Raw genomic sequence first — 22,078 nt, 5'->3', positions numbered from 1 at the left:
TGCTACAGAGTGTTTCTCACATCCTAGTATAGGTGTTATAGAATGTCAAAATAATCAATCTACGGAACTTATACAACTTGGTGTGGAAACTAAAGAACAAAACTTACAAGAGGACATCTTTATAGACAAGTTTTGCCAGTAAGTATGCATAATCCATGCAATTTTTATAAACCCGTTGAAAATATTTATTTTATTATTCACAATATTTGTTAGCATAATAAGAAGTGGGGCAACTTCCACAGAAAACAATGGCCCACCGATGTGCCAACAAAAATATAAAAGCAGTGGGATAGTACAAATTAAGTCAAGTGAAGATCAAAGCACATGACGCTCACATCCCAAAACTCAGCAAAGGTAGGTCGAAATTCAAAAATGTTCTCGTGTCCCGGGAGACACCCTCCCTACACCACACCCACCCCACTCCTCCTCTATGCACCAGTGATTCAGATTCTGGAATAAATGTATTAATTATGGCGAAAAACCGAGGTCCCGTGTACACATTGGCGTGCACGTAAAAGATCCCTTGGCAGTTGGAATTCGATATAAGAGTAGGCCGTAGTGCCGCTGTCCGGGCAAAATTTCCCTCATAGCACACTGTATGGCGTATGCCCGTCTTCATTAGCCCAGTTCGGAGCAAAACAGTAGGACGTTAAACCCCATTTCATTTCATTTTTTTTATTAATTATGGGAATGAATTTTGGAATATTGCGCGTTGATTTGCATCGGGACCATAATCAGTTCTTGATAAATCAGCCCTGATCTTTTTCCATTTACAGCAAATTAATTATGTATTATAAATCTTATCTTCCATAGAATACGTATAAAGCACGTTGATTGTGATTTGAAGGCGTGGTCAAAAATAGATACACAGTCATGCGGAACGTCGGTGATAGGATTAAGAACAGAATTAGAATGTAAACTCTTACCGGATTATTGTACTTCAAATTACCAAAAACAGGTTGATGTCATATGTCACACTGAAAACTTCAACAAGAAGGAAGACATAAAGAATGATGACAGTGGTGCAGCTTTCGTTACTGGTTCCATTACTTCAAGATTTGTTCTTTGCTTTTGTATTTTATCTATTTTCTGGATGGACTAATGTCCACTGTATTAAGAGCTAGTTCACCCTTAATTAGTAAATTTAACTTATAATTCTTTATATATTTTTGTATATTTATATTCTCATGTTTAACAATTATCATTTATTGTCCCCCACCTTTCGACTATTAAGCTGGATCTGTCTGTCTGTCTGTCATTGTCTGCGATATCACCTCGGTGGAAGCGGACGTAAAATACAACTAACTCACACACACTCTGTCTGTCTGTCCGTCACACTTTTTGGGACACAATAACTCTGCTTCTAATTGAGCTAGAATGTCCAAACTGGGTGTAGGTGTTTATTAGGTGAATACCTTGATGGAGTTAAAAGATGAACACTTTCTACTTAGGGTAAGCAGTTTCACTACCACGTACCACGTGCTTACATAGACTAAGTATAATCAGTTTGATTGCTTAATACTTTTGAATAAGATAAATGTTCAATTAATCAATATGTGTCATCTATTTATTTATGGATTTTCGCGGGGGACATCAGCCACACTGTTGGCTTATCTTATCTCCTTTTTTTATGTTGTTTGATATTCACAGATCATTTATTGTTACAATTTTTTCATTCAAATTTTGTATGTGTTAATTCTAATATAATCGAGTGTTTCCATAATCCCATAAACTGTATTCTTGTATATATATGTACCATTAGAATAATAAAATCCTTGAATAGACAATTATTATATTTTAAGAGCCATAGCCATACACTGTATAATCATGAGGGTTCTCCCTTCTTAGTAAATATTGGCAAGGGGGGAATGGGGGGGGGGGGGTGTAACCTTTGAATGGAAGGTCGCGGAACTCTGAATATCAATAGGGTTCGTCCTCCTATGACCCCAAGACTTAATCACATCCAATTTTTACTAAATTTGATAAGGGTTTGTAACTCTGAAGGTTGCGCAACGCTGAATATCATAGGGTCCGTCCAATAATTCACAACAAATCGGTTAAGAACATTATCCTCTTTCGCGAACAGGTTTTCTTCTGAAAGCGAGTTAGGGTGGGGCCAACAGATCGGTTAAAGTCTGGTCTCTATCGTGCTGTCAAGCATTACAAGGGGTGAAATTAAATGGGGTTTAACGTCCTACTGTTTTGCTCCGAACTGGGCTAATGAAGACGGGCATTACAAGGGGTGTGCGCGATGTATCATAAGGCCTGTCATTGAGTCAACTAGCGTGGTTTCGATTCCCAGGTTCACGTGACAAGGTGTAGGGTTGGCTGTCCAACCTCGTGTTCTTTCTCTGGGTCCTCCGCCCCCCCCCCCCCTCCGCTGCTAAAGACCCCTACGAGCAAGCGATTTATAGAAATAAAATTGAAATATGTTAGTCCCGAAATGACCTAGTTTGTGTCGAGTAGACGTTAAACCCCATCTCTCTCCTTCTCTCTGTTGTACCTGAATTCTCAGGTTTATACGTGACCAGGTTTAGGGTTACCAGTCCAACCACGTACGTGTTCTTTCTCTGAGTCCCCGGGTTTCTTCCCACTGCTAAAGACCCCTACAGGCAAGCGATTTAAAGAAATAAAATTGAAATATGTTAGTCCCGAAATGACCTAGTTTGTGTCGAGTGGACGTTAAACCCCATCTCTCTCCTTCTCTCTGTTGTACCTGTGGCTGGGTACGCTCTCTCTCTCTCTCTCTCTCTCTCGTTAAACGCATCACCATTTAGACAATATGTATTTTGAAAAGTTACATGTTTAGTCAGCTGGAGATTAAAAAATTTCGAGGCTCTAGGCCAGACACTCTCTCTCTTTCTCTCTTTCTAGCCCCAATTCCCCATTGTCACTCGATTGCCACTATTTTTGGGTTTGACAGAATTCAGTTCCGGAACGCTCCATTGATTTGAAAGGGGGATTGCAGGCAACCGCATATGCGTCGTCGAATGCATAAGAAAATATCTCACCCAACCATTACAGCTAAAACATATTCGTTAGGTTTAATTACGTCATGATTCTACTCATACCACCTACGTTGTCGGGACTGATAGAACTGAGACAGGAATGAATTCCGCGCCACTCGATTTCAATTCTGTCAGTTCGAAACGTTCTGGACTGACAATCGAGAATCCCCGCAGAGTGGGCAGATTTCGGCCAAAAAGGGGCATAACTCCAAAGAATTTAATCCGATTTTGACGAAAACAAATAGTGATCCTCGTCTTGTCATAATACAAGCTTCCCAAAAGCCTCTATTACGCTGACAAGATAGTGTGGGTGAACAGACGGACAAGGCGGGCGATTACAATATATGTCCACTTAAAAACTCAAAGGGCAATAACTCTTCAAGTGAATACTACACGACTGGTTTGAAAATCTGGAACGTAGAATGGTTACATAATGACAAGGCAAAAAATCGATGCATGACAAAACACATTCCAATGTTACTTCCGTATTACTAGTTAATTTTTTTTTTCAAATTTGAAAAGTCAATCTCAAAAGTCAATCTTCATCACACTGATCAGCTATGAATATTCGCTAGCCGCTATACAGTCACTGATAAGGATGACATCGATGCAACTCAATGAGCCCCAAATATCAAAGATACATTCCCGTGTACAAACTGGGAGATTTGATGATATATTTGGCCTAAAAACATATTTAAACTAATTAATTTATCATAAATTTGCTTCAAATCCTTAACAAAACATTGTAATTGTCAAGGAATACCCTTGCTGTAAAAAATTAATCAAAAGAGGTCATGTTTGTGTCACGTGACTTACGAGTGCGAAGTCGGGGGAGAATTCATTGCATACACAAGACGATGTTGTCTTTAATCGCTGACTATTTATTACAAGTATGGAATCCTAATTAAATTCTCGAATTATCCACTGCCCGCGTCTTTTTCCGTGATTTTTTTTATCTTTTCATAAAGTTTATCAACATGTACATCAAGCGCTCAATCTCCGCGTGCATCCTTTGATGTCACGCGTGCAGATATTCCTAATCGTCGGGCTGTCGATTAGGGGAACCCTGACATTTTTGTCCTGTATACACTCCATGGGTGTTTTTCAGGGAATCCAGTATTTTTCTAGTAAGATTGGATATCTCTACTTTCCATATATACCAAATTTGCCATACTTTTATTGGAAATAACCACTAGATAAATACTTTTCTGGGAACCTATCTTTAACTTTTTTCCTACTGCAAATTAAATTCTAGAACATCCTTTTAAAGCATTAGAAAAATAAATAAAGATGTTTGAAGTATATGCAGGAAAACAATATTTCCTATTTAGTGTAGATGGGTATGTAAAATGAGTAAAAGGCACTTTTCTGTCCGAGCTAGTAGCGTCTTATGTAAATAATGCACGCGCCATTAAGCAAATGATTGACGCCGCCTGATGTGACGTCACATGATAAAGCAGTCATCTTTTACAGAGTTATTAGCCTTCGCAATCAGGACCGTAACTAGCTCAGAGCAACGAGGGGGCGGGAAGTGTTCTCAGGGGTACTGTAAAATTGACGGACATGGTATATCTATTTTTTTATGGTCGAAAATTCTTTCACGGGGGGGGCGGGGGGAGGGGTCTTTGTCCATCTCTGCGCCTAGTTACGGGCCTGTTCGCAATACCTCTATGAAACAGATTGGGTCATTATTATCACCAGGGGCGGATCGAGGGAGCCGCCCCACCCCACTGCGAAGCTACATTAAAAATAAAATTGTAATTTGGAGACGATGATGGCATCATTTAGGGGCCCCCCACAATTCTGAGTCATACTAATATTTTATCCCGGACGGAGCCAACCAGTACTTGAGCTGAGGGGGTGAGGATTGGGGCTCTAGGCAGTAAGGGATATTGGGGGCCCCGGGACTGGTAGGTACCAACAGATTTTCGGGGACCCAGAGATTGGTTAGGCCCCAAAATTAACTAAATTACATAACTTAGAGGTTCTACCAATCAATAGGTCCTAACCAGTTCCGGGACCCCATCCCGCGATGTGATTGCTGGGGCCCAACTAGTCCAGGGAAAATAACGTTATCATAGTATAGTAGTTCAATAAAATGTATAATCTGAACATGTCTCCAGCTTTACTGACATTCATTGCTGATCGGAGTTTAACGTTTTATGTCACCTAAAATAATTTCACTAAAATAAAGTAAATGAAATCATCACAAGAGAAAGAGTCTGTTTAAAATATACTATTCAAAAAAAGTAGGGGATATTTGATTTTAAAGTGTTATTAAAGTCACCTAATGAAACTGACGAAGAAACAAATGACAAAATGAAATGAAGTTCACATTTATCGATTTATTCCAAATGATCGTTAGACTAAGTAAGGCACAGACTGACCATTATAAGGGTAAAATGATACCCGGGGTCAAACAGCAAAGTTACCACAGCATCACAACCAAGTCAGTAACGGGTAAATCCTCCTCTGTTTGCCAAACAAGCATTGATCCGACGTGGCATACTCCTAATGGTCCAGATTGTCCCATTCCTGTTGCAACGCAGCAGCAAGTTCTTGGACATTGGCAGGACGTTGTTGACGTTGACGTAACCTCTGTCCAAGCATGTCCCAGACATGCTCGATGGGGGAGAGGTCGGGACTCAGTGCTGGCCAAGGTAATGTGGTGATGTTCTGTTGTTGGAGGTAACCTGTAACGATCCTGGCCCTGTGACATCTTGCGTTGTCATCCTGGAAGATGAAACGGCGGCCATGACGTCGTGCGAACGGCACAACATGGACTGCCAAGATGTTGTCCCGGTAGTACTGGCCTGTAACACGCCCTGCAACAACATGTAAAGCCGTTCTTCCAGCAACAGTGATGCCTCCCACACCATAACAGAACCACCAACAAATCGATCATGTCTGATGACGTTAACGTCTTGGAAGCGCTCGTTTCGACGACGCCACACCCTCCTACGTCTGTCCAAAAAATCAACAGTGAACCTTGACTCATCTGAAAACATCACATTGCTCCAGCGTCGATTATCCCAGTGTTGACGATCCCTACACCAACGACGTCTTACCTGAATGTGATGATCTCTCAAACAAGGGATCACGCGAGGACGTCGGGCGCGAAGGTGACCCCTATGCAGTCGATTCCGAATCGTCTGGCCACTCACTCTCACACCAGTGTCTGTTTGAAGACGAGCGCTGATCTGATTTGCTGTGATGACACGATTTCTCAAGGCCAAGGTACGGATAAATCGATCCTGGGCTTGAGTTGTCGCCCTTGGTCGACCTGAGCGTGGTCTGTCCTGTACAGATTGTGTATCACGGTATCTGGACCATAGCCTGCTTATGACAGACTGAGAAACATTCATCGTCCGCGCCACAACCGCCTGTGTTGTGCCGATCTGTAGCATGCCAAGAGCACGTAACCTTTCATTTTGGGTAAGCCGACGCATATCAAAATTTGTTTTCTGGTCACTAAAACAATTAAACTGATGTTTCCACCCTGGAATTCAATGCCACAATGACTGTAACATTCAAAGTCAGAGTCGTGCAAATCTTGGGTTGGACCCCCATGATGATCCCAAGCATCACCTGCATTCCATGCGGTAGCTATTGGTGCGTTTGGGCGTCACATGTAACTGGAAATGTTTCTTCTGTTAGGTTCTATAGTGACTTTTTTTCGTAGTCATTTGCATATTTTAGTATTATGCCCCCAAAATCAAATATCCCCTACCTTTTTTGAATAGTATACTAATTCTAAACGTCAATGAAATCGGTGCCTTAATTGTCTCAGATGCACTGAAATTAATCCTACTCAAGGGGGCGGAGTACATACTAGTATGATCCGCGGTCAGTACGAACAATTTGAACAAACAACAATGGGACCCCCGCACAGTTGGTATGACCCGGGCCCCCACAAGGTTAATCCGGCACTGATTACTGAGAAAGGGATAAAATCGGTGCGAGTGAATTAGCTTACAATATTAACTTTTTTCCTTCTGCAAATTAAATTCTAAACATTTTTTTAAGTATTAGAAAAATAAATAAAGATGTTTGAGGTATATATGGATTTAAAATATTTCCTATTTAGTGTAAATGGGTACATAAAATAGTATTCTGCCCGGACCACTTTACGTTACTGATCGACGCCGTCTGAGGTGATGTCAGACGTAGAATGCATTGGAACTTATAAAGGTCCGTCTTCTGGCACATAGTTAGAAGAAGGCTTTCACATTAACTCTACAGAAACAGATTGGGACAGCGTGTGTGTAAACACCGACTAATTTGAGAACGTGGTCCAAAGCGTTGATCATAGAAATCTTGACTCCCAATATGATCGGCGAAAGGGGCATCATTGAAATATTCACTGCATAAACTATTTCTATCTTGAAATGAAATGGGGTTTAACGTCCTACTCTTCTGCACCTAACCTGGGCTAATTGAAGACGGGCATACGCCATACAGTGTGCTATGAGGGAAATTTTGCCCGGGCAGCGGCGCTACGCCCTACTCTTATATCGAATTCCAACTGCCAAGGGATCTTTTACGTGCACGCCAATGTGTACACGGGACCTCGGTTTTTCGTCCCATCCGAACGACTAGGCAGCTGTCCTTGTCAGGCCCTCCGTTCTGCATCACTGACAAGGGGAAACCACGCCGGAAAATCGAGATGAACTTTCTCGGCCAATGCAGGGATTACCCACTTAGCCACGTGATCCCCCTATTTCTATCTTGAACAATTTGCACCGTAAAAGATCGGATCGCGGACACACTGTATTATTTTAGAGAATGTTTCACTTTTTTTCTTACAACTCGATCAATCAAAGCTAATTGATATGGGATCTAAATATACTTATATAATTCAAGACATCAAATCCACCAAAATATGAGAACGTTTACTCCAGAGTTTAACATCAAACGATTAATCAAAATTAATGAATTTATCGGCGTTTTTAATTGAATTATATAACTTACTATGTATATACAGATCTTATCCTTTGTACCCGAGGCGTCCTTCCCGGTTGCTGCCCCTCCTTAGCAACTTTTATATCATCAATCAATCATAACTAATCGAATGCCATCAAGATTTACTCACGACTCGGTCAAATATACTGATCATGTGACTACTTTATGTTGACAACGTCATCATACTTGTGTTAAACGTATACAGGTGATAAATAAAGCCCGGGCCAAATAATATCCTATTCATTATTCTAAAATTTACGGAAAAGAGAGTTCTCGCTGCAACGGATACATTAATTTGGTGACAATAAATACACCAACAATGAAGGGGATGTTAATAGGTTAGTATCTTTTATATCTTATTTTGATATAAAAATTAAAACAAATCATTCTAGTTAGTCAAATCAATTTAAAGTAGCTAAGTATATAAATCAATATCATCCGAAATCTTCGTCATTGAAAACGCGAATTATTTGTCAATTTAAATCAACATTGATGTTGTGATCTTACCTGGAAAAGATGGCCTTCTGGTATCCAATATTTAAGACAAAATAAACATTTTACCATTGGTACGCGAATCGTGTACCATAACGCGTTTCAACGCCATTTGTAACAAGGGACTCGAAGAACAAGGCTAGACATATTCCACAAGTTATGTCAAACGGTGACTCATATTCTTATCTAGAGAGCATGCTCAAAAAGTACTATCGATGTAGACTGGAATAACCAGACGCTAGAGATTGCCATTCGATTGAGACTTCTGGCGTATTTCGCCGAACATAACTTAATAGAAATTATAATAAAAACAGAAACGATTGAATGTAAATCAGTTTATATACATTCATATTACATTATTATATGCGTTGCGACCCATTTGTGTTAATTTTCAGGTCTCAAATATTAGCGATTTAGCTCCTTTAATCTAATATCCTTCCATACATTTTGTTTTTGTGTCTGTGTAATTTATTTGGTTTACTCCAAATAATAAAGCAGTGATGATAATGACAATGTAAGCGTGAGCCTTGTAGGAGAGTACCTCAAACTTCTACTGAAATTGCTTTTGACAGTAAAGGGGATTTAATGTTTATAAAATGGTTTTTCATAAGTACACATTTAAAGATACATTATGGGAGATTAGATAACGAGTTGGCAGCTTTCACTATATTAGTTAAAAACTACGTAATGTAAAGGCAATTTGCTGAAAATTTCATTCAAATTGATCCACTATGAACCGAGAATTAAGCGATTGAAATTTCCGCCTAGCCTCGATCATCATTACTGAAGTCGGTATGATAAACAGCATAATCTCGATTATCCACTTTATCGTTAAATCGTGAAGGAAAGTTCACTAAAGATCGCAGGCTAGGGATGCCATCGAGAGTTGATTATGATCTGGATAGGTTAATTAATGTCTAATTAATAATTTAGATAACATTTCAGGCCTAAAGAAAGACTTGCAATAGACAGATTTAGCTCTTGCATAATGTATGTTTAACTGCCAGTTATCTCCCCAATTTACCGTTAAGTTAAACATAAATTTAAATTCAAGTGACGAGTCTGGACTACTTTTGTTTTTGAACGCAATTGAAGATTAAACTTCGAGTGTTGTCTTTTAGTTATAATAATACGTATCTCGGGTTTGGATTGATAGATGAACCTCAGTGATGCATTATGTAAGATTTTAACAAAGAGCTAGACACTGAGAAATAATAATATTATTAAAATTTCAGTCAAATCACTTTATTCTAAGCGAAGTTATGAGTGTTTTGACAATACAGTATCGATTTCAAGTACCATTGCTGTGATAATAAACAAAATCTCGATTATGGCAAGAGGGTTCTAATCTCTTTAATATTTAAGCCATCCGATGGTCTAACTTGTTTTGTGAATAAATGTCTAAATAATGATTTATATAGCATTTAAAGCTAGAAAAAGACCTGCAATGTATAGATTTAGCTCTCACATAATCCGTCTTTAAGTTTTTAAAATTATTATTTTTTTATTTTTTTTAAAGGCTGTTATATTTGTCTAGTGATGGTTATATATTTAGGATGGCGACTGTTGAGGAAATAAATTATCTTTAAATTATAGAAAAATAAGTAATGAAAGAGCAATGTGTTACATAATGTCATCACGTGGATATAAGTCAAATACATTCCAAACCAAAGAAATATCAAAAACATGATGACGTGAAATCGATAGAAGCTAATGTAAACTTCAAGTGGTCGTAATGTACGTTAGGAAGGATGACCACCATATCGGGGATGGGGAGTTAACGGGCGCTCGTTAGATCATAAGCTCTCGCATTGAGTCAAGTGGTGTTGTTTCCACCCCCTTTGTTTGATAAGGGTTACCTGTCCAACCTCGTGGGGTTTTTCTGGATCCTCTTATTTTATTGAAATAAAATTGAACTGAATTGACCTAGTTTGTGTCGAGGGGACGTTAAACCCAACTTCTCTCCCTTCCTAACACATCTGACTTTAGTACTACGTTGTATCCCATGAATTAATGAGATTTATAATCAATACAATCGTTATAATATTGAGTACTTGACTAACATATTTGATAATTTTTTTATATGCAATATATCAAGGTGAGTATAAAAAAAACCGATTTCACTTGTATTTACTGACCTGTGACCCGAGGCAATCGGATATTAAAACTTGGTGAAACGAAGTGATTACTTCTATAGCCAATAAGTGTCATCAACGTCACGTAAAATGTGTAATTAGTTATTAATTAATAACTAATCGTGTTAAAATAAACCCCGGGAAATATACACATCCTTTTTCCTGGGTACATTTTGACGTTTATGACTTTGGTAATCAATGCTCCTAGATGAATTTGAATAAATTTGAATTTAATTGATAATGAATCGCGTAAATCTCCTACGAGAATTATCTGTACCAAGTATATATTTAGATATTTAAAAAAAACAACTAATGTGATAATAATATTAGTAAATTTTTTCCATCAGGGATTTTGCTTCAACAGGGATAACGAAGATTAACATACGTGCGCAGTCCCCGGCTCGAACTGCGCTTATGTACTCCAAATTTCAGCCGGGGCAGTCTCAGACAGACAAACAACAGGCAAACGGCAATCATTTATACACATACTTGACTTCGGAAATGTACGTGAACGATTTGGTTTGTTATAATATTTTTGTAAAACATTATACCTTTCGTCTTACAGCAGTGGTGGCGATTGCCGTAATAGGAATTACTGTAGCCCAGTTGCAAACAGGGACCGGTCAACAACTACCGGCAGGGACCGGTCAACAACAGGAACAAGTTTGTATGTCCCAGTTCGATACAAATTTGGGTCCAAGATGTTTTGAATCATTTAATGTCAGCTTTGAAGGTGTGCTCTTCATAATTAGCCAGGGTCAGAATGGTCAGTTGCCAGCTGGTACCACCGCTGAAGCATTAAGAGATCTTACTTGCCAGTGAGTATTATCAAACGTGTGAACTTCTAAACACAGAAGTGGTATCAGTTGTTCTGTAGGGAAAGTCTGTCTTTATTACGAAGACAATTTTATGTAGACGGTGTTTATATTATCAACGTATCAGTGGGCTCATGGCACGGTTATATTAGAATGACTTTTCATATGCCCATATTTTCATGTGGACATATATTGTCAACGCCCCTGTCCGCCCGGACGTCCATCCTAGCATGTCTGTGGAAACTCTACAGGTCACAATTTTTATTAGATTTTAACGAAACTTGTAATATCAGTTTTTTTTTCTTTTTCCAAAAGATCTCGGTTCACTTCGATATTGCCAGGTATCGGACCGTAACTTCATGGATTATGGCCCCTGATTGTACGAAAAATCACGTTTTTAGTTTGTGGACACTCTAGAGCTTACAATTTTTATCCGATTTTAATGAAACTTGAAATGTTTGTTTATATCCCAAAGAGCTCGGTTTCTGTCGATATTCGCGCATATCGGACCGTAACTTCCAGGATTATACCCCCTGATTGTACGAAAAATGGCGTTTTTAACTATTTAAAAATACGTTACAGTACACCATAATAATGGTTTTGTTCGAATTTCGTAAAAATCGAACCGAAACTGCCAGACAAAATGGCCGCTTCCTGTACGCAAATAGTGTTAAAGTATGTAATATCAAGGTTGTGGACTCTCTAAAGGTCACAATATTGAGCCGCTTTTGATGAAACGTGGCACATTTGCTTATATCCCAATGATCTCGGTTCAGGTTTTTTTTATAGCTTGTTCTCTGTCTATCTCTCGCAAATGTGGGCGTATCTTGCATGGCACCCGCTTGTTAACTTTAAAAACCAGAAAGGGTCAGTGGCTTGGGTGGTTGTCAGTATTATTTATTTTTCGATTTACAGTGTATTACTACCTGTATCAGTATAGACCAAAGGTACTTGATATAACTAACTGCCCTCTTCTTTTTCAAAATTAAAGACAAATTGGATTTGCATAAATAGTGTTCACGATATACGAAATGCATACCATTTCCATAATATTGTAATGATTTATTATTGCAGGCATGCCAGACTAGATTTAATTATTCCCTGCGTTCTTCAGCTCATGAATTTTTTTACAAACCAAACATCGTGTGCTCAACAGGAACGGGAAATGATTGATGGTAGCGCCAAACGACTTCTCACCATCATGGATCAACTCTGTATCCAACGTAAGTAAATGTACCCTCGATACGCTCTGTTGTTTTCTTGGCAATAAAATGAAGTTATAGTATAAAAATCTGTAATGCAGACACTTGCATGCACCCTGTGGAGATCAGGGAGTGTAAAAAGCGAGCCATTCGGTTTCTGGTTTGCTGGAGCCACGGTGGGTAAGACTAGAGATCGCGTGTTCGATCCCTGTAGTGGCCGAGAAAGTTCATTGGGATTTTCCGACGTGGGTTTTCCTTTTCAGTGGTGCAGGAATTAGGGCCTGACAAGGACAGTTGTCTAGTCGTTCCAATGGGACGAAATACCGAGGTCCCGTGTATACATTGGCGTGCATGTAAAAGATCCCTTGGCAGTTGGAATTCGATATAAGAGTAGGCGTATGCCCGTCTTCATTATCCCAGTCGGAGCAGAACAGTAGGACGTTAAACCCCATTTCATTTCATTTCTGGTTAGCTATCTGAGGCCAGGGTGCCTTAGTTGCGGCTCCATCATATTGCCAGTTGCGATTTTATCCAAGGTGCGATCCCGATTTCTGCGATTGTACTGATTTACTATATTTGACTCACCAGGGCAAGTGTATTAGTTATTATATCCTCGCTAATCCTTTTTCTAGTCTTAGTTGAATAGGGTATGTGTATATGTAGCAATAACATGTTTACTGGGGTTTGACAGGTCGCCCATATATTTGTATTATATGAAACCAATGATTATACTTAAAAAACAATCGCACTCCGAACCCTTTTCCCAAACTTTAAATCCTCTTTTATTTGCAGCCTGTGAGATTGAGACTAGCCAGAGAGCCATGCAATGTTTTGCTTCAGCCCAAATTGACCCTAACAGAGCTATGAATTCATCCATGGTTGCTGATAAATTCGCTATTCTAGGTAATACAACAGCTGAAATACAACGATTTTGCAGGTTAGTGCTGGCGATTTTATTCTGTCACAGTTAAAGTAGGACCACTTAATTCTTGAAATATTTTATTCTTTTAAAGACTACACTGGGGCTTCGCTACTAACACAGTTTCATATATAGAAACTGTCCGACGTGACTATCAGATAAGCATCTTGTTAAAAGAAAAAGTAAGAGTCTTAATATTCTGTTTATGAGTAATCATAATATGGACATAGAAATTCAATAGTGGAATCCGAATTTTATTTCTTTAAAATGTATTATTTTATCTCTTCAGTAACCATAATACACTGTTTACCTGTTTGGACACGGAAAAAGCGAAATGTCCTGCCTTTGAGAACAGAATGTATGAAATGGGTATAGATTTTACATCAATGAAGCTAGCTACTGCTGTTCTTTGTCAGCGACAACAAGGTAAGCTTGACTTATAAATATCTTAATGTAACGATGAAAGATAGTTACAGAATATCTTGTCCGTAGCGAAGTACGCACATTATGTTGTCTGGATTTTTTTTGTCAAGATTCAATTTACTGACCTTCAGGTTTTTTTTCTGGACATTTTTATGCTTCCGATAAAAGAATCGATGTAACAGTGGGACAGGGATGATTCGTAACTCGATTAGGAATAGAACGCGAGAAATTAGTAAAGGGTAGACATTGTGTTGAGTTTTCACCATAGATCTTCTAACGTCGCCATTAATTTCCCCATTGATTTTAATGTTAGATCTCGTCTTTCTGACCGGGTCTAACTTATAACTCAAAAGCATGTATGAGGTTCACCATGGAAATCTTGGGATACACAGGGCAGACGGCCTGACAAGGGACAATGTATAGTCGCTCGGATGGGACAAAAAAACTCGGGTCACGTGTACACAATGGTGTGCATGTAAACATCCCTTGGCAGTTGGAATTTGATATAAGAGTAGACCGTAGTGCCGCTGTCCGAGCAAAATGTATGGCATATGCCCCTCTTCATTAGCCCAGTTTGGAGCAGAACACCAGGACGTTAAACTTCATTTCATTTCATTTAATTTAATTCTCCTATTTGATATATGTTCTGTTTTTCCACTGTCCGGGGAAAATTTCCCTCACATCACACTGTATGGCGTATGCATGTCTCCATTAGCCCAGTCGGAGCAGAGCAGTAGGGCGTTAAACCCCATTTCATTTCAGTTCATTATTTTTAGATACACAAACATGAAGTAGCATACAAATAAACATGCAGCTGTCTGTCCAACATTTCAACGTAACCAACATCTTAACTCTTTTATCCTTCCGCCGCATTTCATTTCAGTTCATTTTTTGAAATACACAAACATGAAGTAGCATACAAATAAGTAGTGGCTATTGTTACGACGAGTCTGGGCCAAGTTTAGAACGAATTCCAAAATGGCTGCCAATCTCCCCAACACCAGCTTTGAGAAAGGAGCAGTATTTTCAACGTTTTCAGAACTGAAGGCAGCAATTAAGATATGGGAAGGGTTAGGTTTAGGGTTAGGACTATTTTTACGACTATTCAGTTTTTAACTTCGCCGATGAAGGGCTGTGAAACCATCGTCGTAACAATAGCCTGAGGACTATTTTTACGACTTGTAACAATAGCCACTGCCTACAAATAAACATGCAGCTGCCTGTCCAACATTTCAATGTAACCAACATCTTAACTCTCTTTTCCTTCCGCCTCAAAATCATGAATATTCACCAAAACCGGACAGAAAATGTATATTCAAACCCTTTCCTTTATTCTACTCTAAAATGTCAACAAAATTCGCCATTGAGAAAGGGGAAGGGAGAGAAAGACGAAACATATCTTTGACACTAACATTGCTGTTTGTTTTTATTACAGAATATGTGAACGGCCTCCAGTGTTTCTCCCAATACATGGCATCAACGCAACAATGCCTGATGACAACTGGCAGGGGTGTACAAGAATTGATGTTAGGTCGATTTCAGACCGGTGCTGTCAGGCCCTCTGAAATGACCGACAGATTTTGTGCGTAAGTATACCTTGCACTTCCTTGCTTTCTATTTGTCTCTCACATCCGATAGCTTATTATACACAGGGGGTCGTGCAACATATTTATTTCGAATCACATTATGCTTCATCTCAAAACACATTTATAAAAAGCGCGACACTCATAAAAATCGTTTCACTATAGTGTAGAGTTTTTGTTTTGAATGTTGATTTATCTTCTTTTTTTTTTGAATACAGATTAAGACTTCAGAAAGTGCCATGTGAACTACAGGTATACAGTCAATCCTGTGCAGAAAACCTCAACACTTTAAGAAACCAATTTGAGTGTAATATACTTGCCGCTCCGTGTAGGAACAATCCGAATTTTAAACAAATCGTTGACAGTATGTGTCAATCTAGCGCACCACAGGCAGGGCAGGGTATCATCCCCCAACCAGCTGTTCCGGTCATCAACACCAACATTAACGATTTTGCCAAGCCCCAAAACAATATAAATATGAACACCAATGTTGGTAATTCAGTTATGCAAGGAGCAAGTCCCGATAGTGGTGCTAGAAGCTTTTCTGGTTGTATTTTTACCACTTCTGTGCTTTTATTTGGCGCGATTTTGTTATTTTAAATCTTTTTGAATAATAAAAGCGATACATACGGTATAATGAACTTTTTTTTGAATTTGTTGAAATAGTTATCTTCTGATAAGATCGCCATATACAATGTAACACTGATAGACTAAAATAATTTCGCGAATCGTCTCTTGTTAATGATCCAGTAAAATTGTATGGCTTGATGACTCCATTGAGTTACATTTAAATCAACATGACATACAATATAGTAGATATTGAAGATGCTAAGCCATTGGTGATATTGGGGGATATCTGTAACGACACCTTATGGATAAGTTCGACATAGCATATATACCTAGATCAAATTACGCCCTCATGTAAAGACTGTGTAGCTGAATATTACATTTCCACATTAAAGGAATTGAGTTATTATATCTTTTGTTGGCAAATCCTACAAGATACAAGGATTAACTTATCGGTCTGTTAAGCTGGGGATAATCTTCAAAGTAGACATTATCATGTAGTAAATCTTTCACAGTCTATATATATCCATTACAATTTTCTTCATTTGTATATTTGTATATATTTTAAATTCATATGTATATTTATGTAAATAAACTTATCACATAAACGGCCAATGTAGTATCTGAATATTAGGGGTTTGTTAGTTCAAGGCTCAAACTATTCAGCAGTGAATATATTGGTTTGGCCGCTATGATCACTAAAATGAATGACTATTGACATCCGTGCGTGTTAATTAGCTCTCAAAATTATCTGTTTCTATACGCCCACATTATATTGTCGCACCTGTCCGTCAACAATTTGTTAGTGGACACTCTACAGGTCACAATTTCTATCCGATTTTGACGAAACATTAGAACACCTGTAATTTGCTTTTACTATATTTTTCATTATTACAAAATATTAGAGGTATATTGTAGTTTTTAGTTCATACAAATATCGTTTGGTAGACAGGTAATGAAACATACGCCACAGCAGCAAATCGCCCGTTATAAATAGCATTCTTCCTTTCATGAAGATAAACATTGAATAAATCTTAAACGTTATTACTGGGAATCGATAGGTTTCTTCATCTTGATAATATAAACACTATGGGTACATTTCAAATGAAATGAAATGGGATTTAACGTCCTACTGTTCTGCACCGACGGATGCATACAGTTTAAGGCAATGGGGTGATATTACATTAGTCTCAGGAGCTTCCGTGGAAAATTGTTTATCGATGGGTAGAGGGACAGGAGTCAGGGCAATATACAACAACGTTTCAATGTCGACGTTTAAAAACAAGTTAAAAAATTACATTAAAAATCACTCTAGGCAGAATATGACATTTGGCAAATAAATTTAAAATAAACGAGCTCGATTCTGAACTTGTGGTGTTCTTAATAGTAAAAGAAACAACAATATTGTACAATTGCATAATTTTACATTTCTATGTATAATTCCGGTAGAAGATGTCATAAACTGTCAGATTAAAAGCTGTTTTGTTTGGGTTTTTTTTGCATTTCCGGCTCCTTTAGGAGAAACGTAAATCATGATCAAATAAATTAGTAATGCCACTCCAGTTGGATTGACTTCAGAATCACAGAATAAATCATTATAAAAAAGTATTATTGACTAATTATATACTTTTTAATGTAAATACCCTCTATAAGGTATTGGAATACAGTCTAAAAGACCCATGTCCTCTAGAACGGATTTACTGAATAATTTGGCGTAGTATCTTTGACCAGTGTCGCACAAACAGGTAACAATTGTATGACCCGGTCCCATTATCTTGGCAACTTGAGCGGCAGCGGCAACATTTAACCCAGTGGAAGCCCCAACGAAAAATCCTTCTTCGTGTAACAGTCTAAATGTCATCTCAACAGCGTCGGTATCTTTAATGGCAAGAGCATCATCAATTGGGGCTCCTTCCAGGTTTTTTGTAACTCGACCTTGTCCAATGCCCTCTGTTATGGAACTTCCTTCAGTCCTTTCTAGTTTTCCATGTTTGATATAATTATATAATACGCTTCCTTGGGGGTCCGCTAAAAACACCTGCACTTTTGGATTCTTTTCTTTTAAAAAAGTCCCAACTCCTGCTAAAGTCCCACCGGTTCCTGTGCCAAAAACAACTGCATTGACTTTGCCTCGGGTTTCTTCCCATATTTCTGGACCCGTGGTTTCCATGTGGGCTTTTCTGTTAGCAGTATTATCAAACTGGTTTGTCCAAACAGCGTTGTCCAAACTCTCTGCAAATCTACTTGCTTGGTGGTTGTAATTTTCAGGATTGTCCCAAGCAACAACTGGAACGGGTCGCACAATCGCTCCCAGGGTTGTCAGCATGTCTATCTTCTCCTGTGATTGATTGTTCGGCATGTAAATAACACATTTATAGCCAAGAGCAAGACACATATGAGCTAAGCCGATGCCAGTGTTTCCCGCGGTTCCCTCTACAACCGTCCCACCAGGTCGTAGCAGACCCTTTTCCTGTGCATCTTTGATTAAATATAATGCCGCTCTATCCTTGACAGATCCTCCCCCATTACAAAACTCGGCCTTTGCCAGTATCTCACAACCAGTTTCATCACTAAGTTTGTTTATTCGAACTAGCGGAGTTCTACCGACCATTCCGATGAGACCCTGTCGAATGGCATCGTTTGATAAATATCTGGTTCCACCTGTCAACTGGAAACAGATTCGACTTGCAAACAACATTACTGTTGATAAACTTGTCATGTGCAATTTCAATAACATACGGATCAGGCTTGGACTTATAGTCGCATTTACAAAAACGAAATGGTGTTTAACTCGCGAGGCCGTCTTAACAGCAGTGCACTACCAAAACAATATGGGCACATCTCGCGATTACAAAATTGTCATGATTATATTGCCCTCGCCTACTTATTTGTTAATTCTGTATACACTTGCAATCCCTATCCCTCCTTTATGTATCTACCTTAAACTTTAAAAGCTAAAGGTTCTCGCTTTAATTTTTGTCTATCCGAATAGTAGGAATTTTGTCTGTTCGGGCGTGTTTGGGTGTGTGGTAGAAATGGTTCCACTACTGATATCTTCCGCCTTGCTCCAGCCCTAAGGCCTTCCTTTGAGCGCGTACGTTTTGTGGTCATTTGACTACAAAAAAGTAACTCCCTTAATTTCCAATTACACTGACCCTCAACTGTACTGTACATAGCTTAACATATAATAAACCAATTCCCATTGAAATAAATTTAAGGTGAAACCTTACTGCATAAGCGTGAATATAAGCGTGAATATGATAGTGCTGATATAGTATAAGAAAACAGAGGAATTGAAGAATGATGTTATAACGGAATGTTTTGTGGTTGTTTGTTTACCTCATTAATTCATTTAGTCTGAGACCGACTGCGGTGAGTACATTTTTTGAGACCGACTATTTTTTTGCCATGGGGGGAAAACATTTCATAGAACAACATACTCACAATAGAATAAGAGTGACAAACATTTTTTCAAACATGACAAGCAGACATGGTTATTTTATACTATAGTTTTGTGTGACGTATGCAATTTACGCTCACGGATTCACGCAAATACATTGGAATTTATTGTGGCATTGTTTGTTTACCTCATAATTTTGAGACCGACTGCAGTGACTGCACTTATTTTGAGACCGACTATTTTTCTCCCTGGGGGAAATTTTGTTCATAGACCAACATACGCACAACAGAATAAGAGTGAAGCACAACATTTTTTCAAACATGATAAGTTGACAAGGTTATTTTATACTAAAGTGTTGCGTGAGTAGCGTGACGTATACAGTGAGCATGCACTTATTTTGATACCGACTGCTCTTATTTTGCGACCGACTGCACTGATTTTGCGTGTGGCTCTATTCTTTGGAACCTCAAAATGGACGAGAATGCGTCCAAAAGCACATATTAATGTAATGCGAATGTATATATTCAATTTGTTAAAAATATTTTTGTAATTTCTAATCAATTATGTTCGGTGAAATATTTAAACAGTCCAACTTGAACGAAAGTCGTTTACGCCTACATAGTCCATTCTACACGGTTTTTTTTTTAAAAATAATTTTTTCGTCGTTTTTGAATCAGCCATTATTAATTACTTCAGTATTGTCTTATACGTTATGTTTTCTTTGTTCAATACAAGTGGTGCCTGTACCATTATGGAAAATATTGAGTTAGAAGATATAGCTCAATAAATCTCTTTGTCGAAAATCATAGGCGTTTGTTCCCTTCGGTGAGAATTTTACGCCACTGACACCAACCAGACAATATTGTACGAAATAAGATATGGAACATAGGCGTACGGGCTCGATGACATTTAGGGGGGCAGAACCTGAAATGCCCGAAAAAATTTCGGGTGTACAGACAGCGGCGCCGATCTTCCTCGAGAGGCGAAGAAGCAGAGCTCCCCATGTATTGTACCCACCGCCCCTCCCCCCCCCCCCAAGAAAATTGTTGAATATTTGACGGCAGCAAACATAATTTCCTGCTATTTCAGCTCGTGAACAAAGCAACTTCAAAGTGGTCTAATATAGCCTAATTAAGATGGCTGATTCGAATTCCAATCAAAAGATCAATTGTTTACAGTCCACGGAGACGGAACCGTTTGGAAAAACTTTTGAAAATTTAACAGTCGCATACGCGTTCTCCTGCTATTCCAGTCTGTGAATACAGCAACTTCAATTTGGTCCAATATAGCCTACCTGGCTGACCCGAATTCCATACAACCAATCAATCGTCGAGGGGTATGGGGGGCCTCACCCTGGGGGCCTCACTCTCCCGGAGAAAGTTTTGAAAATCTAACCACCGCAAATGCGTTTTCTGCTATTCTAGCCCGTGTAAGCAACTCCAAAAGTATCGAATGGTTTTGTAACAGAAATCCCATTCTGAATTCCAACCATCCAATCAGACCGTTGCAGCTGCATTCACAAATAATAATCGATGATCGAAAAATGTCGCACAAAGTAGAGTGGCTCCACACAAAATGTTTTAATCCATTGTCAACTCAGTACAAATTTGTGGTATTCAATTAAAAGAAAAGTAAAATTAGTGTTTTATTAGGGCTCAATGACAGTTAGGGAAGAAAAACTAGAAATGCCCGAAAAAATTTCAGGTTTTCTTCGAGAGGTGAAGAAGCAGAACTGACCTTGTATGGACGCCCATTCCAGCCCGTAAAATTAGATTTCGGGCACTTTATTTTGCCAAGTAGATGAAATAAAAATTTTTTTTTCACTTTACCCTTCTTCCCGAAAAGTCAGCTTGCCCGGAAGTTAGGGGGGCAGCTGCCCCCCCCCCCTGGCTCGTACGCCTATGTATGGAAAGGGAACTTGAAAGACCGGATAGTCCATGAAGTAAATAAGCACTCAAAAATCCATATCTTCACATTCAGATTCTATGCAAATTTTGCGATTTAAACTCAATCGAAAACGAGCAACATTTTTTGCTATACTGTAGCAAGTATGAAGAAATACGCCAAGCTCATTTATATCCAGCCTTCTCGGCAAATCCTAAGATTTCCTACAATTTTCTTAATCTCTTTACACCACCAAAATTGATTGCCAAGGCAGTGACTTTATATGTGTTTTTGGCTTTTGTGAGAGAGCTAAATCACATTTGGTGGCAACTACATGTAACTGAAACCCCTTTGATATACATGTAGTATACTGTCTGTATGAATGTATTGAGTTGTCTATGTAATATGTACATGTATTATTAAATGTATATGACTATGTCCAAGTGTGTATATATGTATGCATGCTGTCCTTAATGGACGTTTTGATGCAATAAATATCTTATTTTATCTTATCATTCCATTCAGTTTAATGCATTAAGCATGGAATCTGGACAAAGCTATTTCATTTTTCCTTCTTTTGTTTAATTCTAGCCTATTGCCTTTGTCGAGTGCTTAAGGCAACACTGAAAAGCAAGAAATTATTCCAAGGATTTTCTCACATTTCTTTCCCCAATCCAAAGACTATCCG

General features: G+C 38.6%; 2 protein-coding genes across 2 annotated transcripts; one reads left to right on the top strand and one right to left on the bottom strand.

Annotated features, from left to right (window-relative positions):
- Positions 1–10,837: 10,837 nt before the first annotated feature.
- On the top strand, positions 10,838–16,911 carry LOC126827649 (uncharacterized). The gene is made up of 7 exons (XM_050557087.2): positions 10,838–10,877; positions 11,163–11,415; positions 12,487–12,635; positions 13,407–13,551; positions 13,823–13,959; positions 15,392–15,542; positions 15,758–16,911. The coding sequence occupies exons 1-7, from the start codon at positions 10,838–10,840 to the stop codon at positions 16,137–16,139; spliced, it is 1,257 nt and encodes a 418-aa protein (XP_050413044.2). The 3' UTR covers positions 16,140–16,911.
- Positions 16,912–17,465: 554 nt separating this feature from the next.
- LOC126827650 (uncharacterized) lies at positions 17,466–18,839 on the bottom strand. The gene has a single exon (XM_050557089.1). It carries the CDS (start codon positions 18,823–18,825, stop codon positions 17,737–17,739), a length of 1,089 nt encoding a protein of 362 aa, XP_050413046.1. The 5' UTR covers positions 18,826–18,839; the 3' UTR covers positions 17,466–17,736.
- Positions 18,840–22,078: the final 3,239 nt, after the last annotated feature.

Source organism: Patella vulgata, chromosome 7 (genome assembly GCF_932274485.2).
Source record: "Patella vulgata chromosome 7, xgPatVulg1.2, whole genome shotgun sequence".
In the NCBI taxonomy this organism is placed as follows: domain Eukaryota; kingdom Metazoa; phylum Mollusca; class Gastropoda; family Patellidae; genus Patella; species Patella vulgata.
The sequence above is the reverse complement of the archived record's forward strand: the minus strand, read 5'-3'. Positions and strand labels throughout refer to the sequence as shown.